The sequence below is a fragment of the Oratosquilla oratoria genome, chromosome 13 (genome assembly GCF_046742065.1).
Source record: "Oratosquilla oratoria isolate Oo_2021 chromosome 13, ASM4674206v1, whole genome shotgun sequence".
Taxonomy (NCBI): domain Eukaryota; kingdom Metazoa; phylum Arthropoda; class Malacostraca; order Stomatopoda; family Squillidae; genus Oratosquilla; species Oratosquilla oratoria.
In genome coordinates, this window is record NC_134789.1 from 40213927 (window position 1) to 40223309 (window position 9383).

Here is a 9383-nt window from a genome sequence, read left to right on the forward strand (position 1 = left end):
CTTCCCAACTACACTCAACAAGCTGATCCCTCCGAAATTACTACTCACACTTGTCCCCCTTTTCCTTCTACATACATACATCTACCACGGCTTTTTCCCCTTCCAAGGGAGGTAGCCAAAAAGGGAAAGACATAAAAACACTCCCACCCATTTCATCCCTAAATACCCTCCACACCCCTCCCACCCTTCCTCTCATCTGAGCACCTTTTCCTTGTAATAATAATAATTGTTGCCCAAAGTTACCTAATAAGAAATCTGCATCCCTACAGTTTTAGGTCAGTCCTTAAGCCATCCTAAAGATATCCTCAAGAGGATACTTTGGACTGCCATTTGTTTCTGTTATTGGCTCAACATAGGAGCGGAACAATTTTAAATGGTCAACTCTCTATAAACGACAATGTGGGAAAAAACCACCAATGTTAAGAGAGAAAGATCTCATGCCCAGTCTGGAGACCAAGTATCAGGCCCTCATGCCTACATCTGGCTAGAGAAAGGGGAAAATATATACTTCTCTCCAGGTGATTAGGAAAGAGCCTTACATCCATATTTGGATCAAGAGGCCTTATATAATTCTATTAACCTCTTCAATACAAGTCAAATTCTCATGGGCAGCATCAGTTGCCAGATGTACAATGATGCATCACAATATTCGTGTTATAAAATATAAAGTTACAGCTGTATTACTCATTCTCTTTCACTCTCAATATTAATAACCAAAGAAAATATGATCAAGCCAGTTCATTCAGCTACAACTACAAAATGAATATAATCAAGACACCAATGCTGGCATCTTCATATACCCATTTGCACTTCATGACGCTTACGTAGGTGCCACTATATGGAAGGGGTTAACTTCCTGTGTTAAGTAGAAGAGAATGAAAAGGGCAGCCATGAGCCAATTGAGTTAGGTTGGTCTTGATTCATCAGCCTTGGGTACCATTGTTGAAGCAAGAAGAAGGTAAGGTTAGTACCGGTAGTTAGAAGAAAAGGGACAAATGGTTCATCAAGAGTAGAGACAGGGGTCTTTCAACAACACCCAATCTTTCAACAGGCTATCTCATCTTGTGTTATATGGGTGTGGAATATGAAAAGTTTTCACTGGTGTAGGGTTTTTGTTTGCATATTAGCCCAGGTTTAGCAGCTAAGAATAAGAGACATGATTCCAGCATCACAGATCCTTTCCTGTGTACTACAATTAGGTAAATGCATCACCGCATTAGCATTTCCTGTAAATTACAATTAGGCAAATACATTGTTTTCTTGAAAAATAATGTATTTACCTGATTGTAAGGAGACAGGGATGACCCTTTATCCCTGAGGAGCTAAGATGAGAGGAATACAATTGGGTCGTGGATTGGGGTGAAACAGGTGAAAGTCTGTGTGTGCCTTGGCTGACTACCTTGATGTGTGTGTGTGTGTATATATATATATATATATATATAAATACATAGTTACTTATCAAAGTATTTAAGTAACAAAGATCACAATCTTCCTTATAATGGGGTAGTCAAATGAAAACACACCAAGCCACCAAAATTCTTACTCTCATGACCCCTCCCATATTAGTACCCAGGGAATAATGGGATGCCTGCCCTTGTCACAATGTGTAGGTCAACTGCAGTGGAGTGAAGACAAATCAATGATGAGGTGGTTGGTATACAGGAAAACTGAACAAGGAATGACTAACAGTGTGGAAAACAGAAATAGAGTGAACCAAAAGGAAGACCTAGAATTGACGTATGGATGGGGTGGAAAGAACTTCAGATGTAACTAATCTGTGAATGGTTCCTTCTTCTCTTCTACAACCTTCTTTGCTTCCTCATCCCACCATTCACTACCCTTCCATCCTCCTTATTCCACACACCATCTCTGCACACCTTGCGACTCCCTCCTTGAAACATCCCCATTCCTCCTCCACTCCTAGTTCTACTTTATCCTTCACTCCCACTCCTCTCTCAGCTTCTTATTGTACTCCTTTTTTTTTCATTTAATCAGTTCCCTTTAAGCACCTCCCAACCTTCTGTTCTTTTCCTCTTTCTCCATCTATCCTCCACTCTCAACTTACCTTCCAGCAAAAAATTATCTGATATTCCCCCACTCTCTCCCCTTAGAATATGCACATCCTTAATTTTTCCTACTGTTCTCCTCATCACCACTATATAGTCCATTAATGCTCTATTTACCACCCTCTCCCATGTATACTTATGCTTGACTTCCTAAACACTGTATTTGCTATCATCAACTCTCTAGACACATCTCCAACTCTCCACTATGAATTTTTCCTGGAACTCCACACTTCCCAACCACTCCATCTATTGGTTCATTTCCTACCCTAGCATTAAATATCCACACAACTGACTTACAAGTGCCTTCAATACAGTATAAGGTCTTAATAATAAAAACAACTTGCCTGAAATTTCATACATATATACATATACCAAGGCTTTTTCCCCCTTACAAGGGGGGTAGCCAAAAAGAAAAAGGCATAAAATCATTCCCACCCATTCCATCCCTGAATACACTCCACACCCCTGCCTCCCCATATATTTCTCTGGACTTTGCCTCTTGTATTAATATGGGACAATTTCTCTTATCAGCTTACTGTTGTAGAAGGGAACCAACAGCCAACTGTCAGCTCTTTATGTGAAAAGATAGAGGAAATACAGTTTGAACTGAGGGAGGAGCGGTTAGACCTGGCCTTGGGACAGTGTCTACCCTTTTGAGCGACAGCACCAGATTGAGGAGAGGATATGGATAGATTTTCATGATGGGTGGCAGGGAAATGATGCTTTCTGATTTTTAAGGATCATCCCTAGAAGATACTGTACCTGTCATCAAAAGGTTCAAAAGCTAGAATTAATTCCTTAAAGTAAGAAACTCACAAGAAGATAATATGATTTGTGTAGGGCTAACAACCTACCAACTTGGCCTCAGCCAATTACTGTGATTGGCAGTTCACCCCATTTTCGATTACTAACCAGCTCCAACCCACTTTTTAAGAATGATTGATTTATGGTATTTTTGGCTCGAAGGCCAAGCACCGGAGCCGGTAGGCCATTCAGCGCACTTTTTAAGAATGGACAGAATCAAACTTTACTTTCAGAGACTGCCTGTGATTTCATGCCAGTCTGTGAAGAATAACTTGTGAGCCATGGATTTATTACTGTACAGTCTTACCTATATGGCAAAACTGAAATAGATAGCCATGTACACAAGTATGGACTGGTTTGGCCATGATTTTGCAAACGTTTCATTTGCATTTTCTTATAATTCTGTTTTTCAGTCCTTTTGGCAGTACTTTATGTGATACGACACAGCAAATAAGAATCAGACCGGGGATTTAGAGATGATTAATTCTAATACATCTGAAATTAAGGTGGGGAATAATATGAACAAAGTCACATTTTTTTTCATGATCCAAAGAGTTTACTATAGTAATTTCTATATACTGTCCTAGACTGATAACTTCATAAAGGATTGGAACAAGACAATTATATATACAATAACAAAGCACCAAAGATAATATACAAGACAATTATATATACAATAACAAAGCACCAAAGATAAGATATAAAAAGTTCCACTTGGTCACTGTAAAAATCCAGAATGTCCATGTCAATCCATCTGGATCACAAAGATGAAAAATATTCCGAGTAAGCACCATGTCCATTTTGATCCCGATAGAATACAAATATGATAGAATTATAGACCAAGCAGCTGACCAAGTCAGTAAGAAAACAGGCAGAGTTGGCCTGTGAAGATACGATTCTGCCTCAGCCTAGTAAAACTAGTCAGGGGTATTTGGAGCACAGAGGAAAAGAGCAGGTTTAGAAATGCAGAGGATGTGTGGAACTCAGGTTCAACTTGAAGCAAATAAGCTAGTAGTACAAATAAGGAGGGTAAAAGACTTAAGTGATACCTGTGGACTTTGAAAAGAAAGTAAACAGGAATGATGTGAACAGTTTTCGAGATGCATAATGAGAAGAAAGCTGTATTTACCTAGTTGTACCCAATTGTATTATACTGAAAGGGAGCTATGCTCATGATGACCTGTCTTTGTATCTTTCAGCATCAAGTTTTTTCTTAAAATCTTGAATAGTAATTGCACACAGTTTCTTTATCTAATTTGTTCCAGGTATCTGTCGCTCTGTGGATGTGCTGTGTCATGTGACACTGCTTCTGACCCAGGGCAGTGGACAGGACGCAGGGATGACCCGTCATCCAGGAGGTGCCATGATAGGAGGGAGGGAGAAGGGTGGAGGGGAGTGGAATATATGGGAAATGAAATGGGTGGGAGTGATTTCTATGCCTTTTTCTTTTTGGCTACCCCCCGTGTAAGGGGGAAAAAGCCTTTGGTATATGTATGTATGTATCTGTCACTCTGTGTGGGAAGCTTTTTTCCTCTTCCAGATCTCTTCTGTAATTGTCTTTTTTGAGTTTCTTTTTGTGTCCTCTTGTTTTTTCATTGTCCCATTTCAATAAATCATTCTTATCTAAGATTTCCATTCCTTTCATAATTCTATAGATAGTAGGTCTCCTTTTTCCCTTCTTTGTTCCAGAGTTGGTAATTCTAATTTGGACAGTCTTTGTTCATATGTCATTTTGGAAAGAGTTGGTGCCAGTTTTGTTGTTGCTCTTTGTATTCTTTCTAATTTTTTTATATTCTTTTTGGTACTGGGTGTCCATAGTGTTGCTGCATACTCGAGTTTTGGTCTTATTAGTGTAGTTAAGATTTTTTTTATCATTTCCTCATCCAAATAGACAAATGCCACTTTTATTGACCTCAATAAATTGTAGGTTTCTCTGACTATTTTATTAATATGTTTGTCCAGAGTCATGTCTTTGCTGATCATCACTCCAAGGTCTTTTTCCGAGTTTACTTTTTTTTACCTCTTCTTTACCAATTTTGTTAATCTCTTGATATTTGATTTTTACTTTTTTCCAAATTCCATTATACTACATTTCTTGATAATGAATTTAACTTTCCACTTTTGAGTCCATTTCCAGATCTTGTCCAAGTCTTGTTGTAATGAGTTGCAATCCTCCTCTGTTCTTAATTACTTTAGTATTTTTGCGTCGAAACCACTCCCACCCATTCCATTTCCTATATATTCCACTCCCCTCCCTCCCTCTTATCTTGGCACCTCCTGGATGATGGGTCATCCTTGCATCCTGTCCACTGCTCCCAAGACACAGCACATCCACAGCAAGGCTGCTTCATAAATTCGGCAACCACCCCCTCTTCATCCCCTCATCCAGAAAAGGAGAAGACAGGGAGAAATCCCTTCAGGCTGCATCAAATTATTTCTCATACATACTTCCTCACTCCTCATCCTCCACCCACTCTCCCTTATGCATCACAGCCTCATCTATACACAACCCTTCTCCATTCACCCATCTTCTGTCCTCTCCCATCCTTCCTCAACAGACATTCCTCTCTTTTGTAAAGCCCCTTTCACCCCATCCATCCATCTCATCCTAGGATGCCTCCTCATATTCACTCCTTCCACATTTCTTTACTAATCTTTCTTCACTTATTCTTTCCATGTGTCTAAACCATCCTAACACTCTTTCATCAACCCTATCTCCCACCTCCCTTTCCATCCCTGTTCTCCTCCTCACCTCCTCATTTCTCACTCTATCTAGCCTAGTAACCCCTATCATACTTCTCAGACACCTCATCTCAAACGCATTCAAACTCCTCTCTTCCTCTCTCATGTTCCATGTTTCTGCCCTGTACAGTCCTGTTGGTATAATCACTCCTTCATATAGCCTCCTCTTAGCATCCATTCCCAGATGTCTATTTCTCATTACACTTTTAATCCGCCAAGGCATTTATTCGCTTCTCTCAATCTACATTCTACCTCCACCCCCACTCCTCCCTTTCCTGCCACATTGGCACCCAAGTATCTAAAACTATCCACTTCCTCCAGTCTCTCACACTTAATGCTCACTTCCAGCCTGCTGTCACTCTCTCCCCTTGTACATCTCATCACCTTACTTTTGCCCACATTTATCTTCAGCTTCCTTCTTTCACACACCTTCTCAAACTGTCACTAACTTCCTCAATCCCTCCTCTCATCCTGCTCCTTTTAATTTATTTAATTCCTTTTTTAAGTCATCTATCCCCCTATAATTATTCTCATTGGCTTCCCTTAGCATAGCTACTTCTTTGTACATTATTTTATACTCACTTTTGAGCTCTATTAATTCATCCAAAATGTCATTAATATCTCTACTTCTCGATATATTTCTATACCTGGGCTCTCTATCCATTTCTAACCCTCTATGCATAATATTTCCTTCACCTTCAACCCCTCCCCCACCAAAAAAAACCTCATTCAAACTTTTGTTACTCCCTTGGTGTTTGAGAAAGACACGTCTTCTTTCGAAGGACACCAAGTGGAGTCTCTATTCTGCTTTCTTCCAAGCATCTTTTTGCTGGTTCTTTCCATTTTTTATATAAATAAATAAATAAATAAATAAATAAAAAAAATAAAATAAAATGGAGATACACAAGATGTCTACATTCTGGTCACAGCGAATACATTTCTCCCTTTACCTTATCTTTGTAAACAACTAGGCCTGCTTTCAAATTCGTTCGTTTGTGAATCGCTAAACAGCAGGTTCAGTGTGTTTGTTCTGGCACGTCTTGCTTTGACTGCGGTTGCCGATTGTGTGGAGGGCAATGTTTGCTATCATGAGGATGGAGGTATATGATTGGGTATGTAAAGAACAGATTGAATAGTTCAGAGTGGTGAAAAGGTCAAGACAAAGATGTGTTGTGTCACCATGTATACATGGTGACACTGTTCAACATGTACATGGATTTACTTCTAAACCCTACTAAACAAACAAATTAATTAAATAGTTTCAATATTAATCATCACAGTACAACTACTGGGAAAGACTGCAACTACTGGGACTCTACTCTCTCCAGCAAAGACGCGAAAGATACATAATAATATACGTCTGGAAGATTCTGGAGCATCTGGTACCAAATGTGGGCCTGAAGGTGAACTACCACCCAAGAAGAGGTCGCCTGTGCTATGTGAGGAGAACTGAGGGGACGTCACAAAGGGTGAAGAACATAGTACACCACAGCTTCACCTATATTGGGGCACACCTCTTCAACTCTGTCCCACAGAAATTGCGAAACCAGACAGGCACTTCACCAGAGAGTTTCAAAAACAAACTGGATAAGTGGCTGGCCACAATTATGGACCAACCACCTACACCGGGATACACCAGCTCCAATAACAACTCCCTCCATTCACTGACCTGTAACTCAGAGTGGAGGAGCTGCCTGAGTACAGCAGACGTCCACGTTAGCTGAATCGGTCAAGATGAAATCGGACAAAGGTAGACAAAGGTAGGTAAGGTCACTGTGAGAAAGCTTTATCATGAACATGTTATTATCTACTTGGATATTGGGCAAAACTGCAATGTGAAACCATTTACTTACTTTTGTGTCATGCTTGAAGTTTGGATCCTGATCTTCACATTCAACCCATAAATACCAGTAGAAATAATTTGCAAGAGATGAATTTTCACATGCCCTCTGGATTAAGAATGATGCCAAATCACATTCTTCTGATGGATCTGAAGGTAGTTTAAGTTCTCCAAGAAGTTCAGGAGAAGTTATATTTTCATTCTGGTCCTGTGAAGTAGATTCTTCTAAACCCTCTTCAATTCCACTACCAATTACAGATGACATGGGAGATCGCTTTAAGGTTGGTGCTTCACTTTGGTCCTGTGATGAAGAGTTTGACCGGGTCAGATCTTGACCAGATGATGTCATGGATCCTGTCAGTGGTGTTGGGATATTGGCATTGGTATCTGGTTGGTCACTTAGGGAAGTGTTGTGGGTATCACTAGGGTCAGTACTTAGATCACTTTCTGAGGAATAATGGGAGACTGCAAGAAGGCTCATGTTATCTTCATCCCATGATTCATATCTTAAGGCTTGAACTAGCTGTAGTAAATACAAGACCAAGTCTTCATCAGGAGCTTGTTTGAGCCTAGTAACTGCATAGCGTCTCACTGCAGGATGTATGGAGCCTGGACCTAAGAGTTCTAAGGCATCACCAACATCTGGTGGTGTCCAGCGACTCAACAAGTCTAAAGCTTGTTTAGTTTCGCCAGGAAGCTTCCAGTTGACACACTTCAAGAACTTTGTTAAGGCCTTTTTCTGTGTGCTCAGATAGAACCTGTATTTCCAAACTTGATCCTGTTCATCACTTGTAAGTTGTTTGGTGGGTGGATATTCTATGATTGTATGCAGGGCATCTCGTACTGCAGCATTGGGCTTAAGGTCACGATCGGTTACACCAGACCGTAATGATCTGGCTAGACGATGATGTTTACTTTCTTGAAGATTCTCGAGGGCAATTTCAGTGTCTGGCAACCGAACCACTTGGCCATGTGTGCAGCACTCGTGTATAATGTGTCCATCTCTTTCCCAGTATACTATGGAGTAAATTACTCCTTCATACTCAACACGAGGAAACTCAACCATCAAATACATAAAATTTGAGGTTCTCTTCTCTCTTTCATTTATCATTTCAATTTCACGAAAAGTGAGACGATCTAGCCAGTCCACCTTAACCATGTGACCATTCCGATGTTTCTTGGCAAGCTTACCAAGACGCTGCATTTGATCCTTTCCATCATCATGTCCCTTACCAGGTGTACTTGAGGGGTTGTTCACGCCGTCAGCTGCTCGGTTTGTCCACACACGAAGGTCATGCATACCTTGGCGAAACACTCCATGTTTACCGAAGAAGGATACTGTCGTGCCACCAATTGGCTCAGTTCGGCGAGGTCCGAAACAATCATAAATAGTGAGAGCTAAAACGGCGTTCCCTGGGAGATCACAGAAGCGTATCGGCAAAGTTAGCCACTCATTCCAACTCCAACGTTTATCGAAAGGCTTGTACGATGTTCTGACCGGCAGTGTATGAGGTCTGCCATCGGCATATACTTGACAGGTTACGTACAAATCGGAGCAGTCTTTCTGGTGCAAGCCAGAATACTTTAACAATGGGTCTTTCAATAAAGCTTCGTAATTCAGCTTCTCGCGTTTTCCATCCAAAGTTCCTATCTTGACTTGAATATTCACATCTAAATCACAACTATGAACATACCAAAACTTATCATAATTAGGCTCCATTGCAGGATTAAGGGAAGTCACATACTACCCATGAATTCCCATTGGGGTCCTATGTGCGTCTTCCACCTATTTCAACGATTGACTGTCAGTGTTTTCCCAAGTCAGCTGATACGACATCAACAGTGCATTTCAAAGATACACGGAGATAAATTTTCTTACCATACTCTTAATGTATGTCATATATAAAGATATAAAAATATTACAATTAAAA

At 40.3% G+C, this 9383-nt stretch overlaps 1 protein-coding gene across 1 annotated transcript; it reads right to left on the bottom strand.

Annotated features, from left to right (window-relative positions):
• Positions 1-7015: 7015 nt before the first annotated feature.
• LOC143032393 (phosphatidylinositol 3-kinase catalytic subunit type 3-like) lies at positions 7016-9273 on the bottom strand. The gene is made up of 2 exons (XM_076197095.1): positions 7466-9273; positions 7016-7332 (listed from the first exon to the last, which is right to left on the bottom strand). The coding sequence occupies exons 1-2, from the start codon at positions 9170-9172 to the stop codon at positions 7111-7113; spliced, it is 1929 nt and encodes a 642-aa protein (XP_076053210.1). The 5' UTR covers positions 9173-9273; the 3' UTR covers positions 7016-7110.
• Positions 9274-9383: the final 110 nt, after the last annotated feature.

What these genes read in the sequence shown, in the direction of transcription:
- LOC143032393 (XM_076197095.1), bottom strand. Translation starts at nt 9,172, where the DNA reads ATGGAGCCTAATTATGATAAGTTTTGGTATGTTCATAGTTGTGATTTA. An exon ending in ACTTCAAGCATGACACAAAA is followed by an intron (nt 7,333 to 7,465) that starts GTAAGTAAATGG and finishes TGACCGATTCAG; the next exon opens with CTAACGTGGACGTCTGCTGT.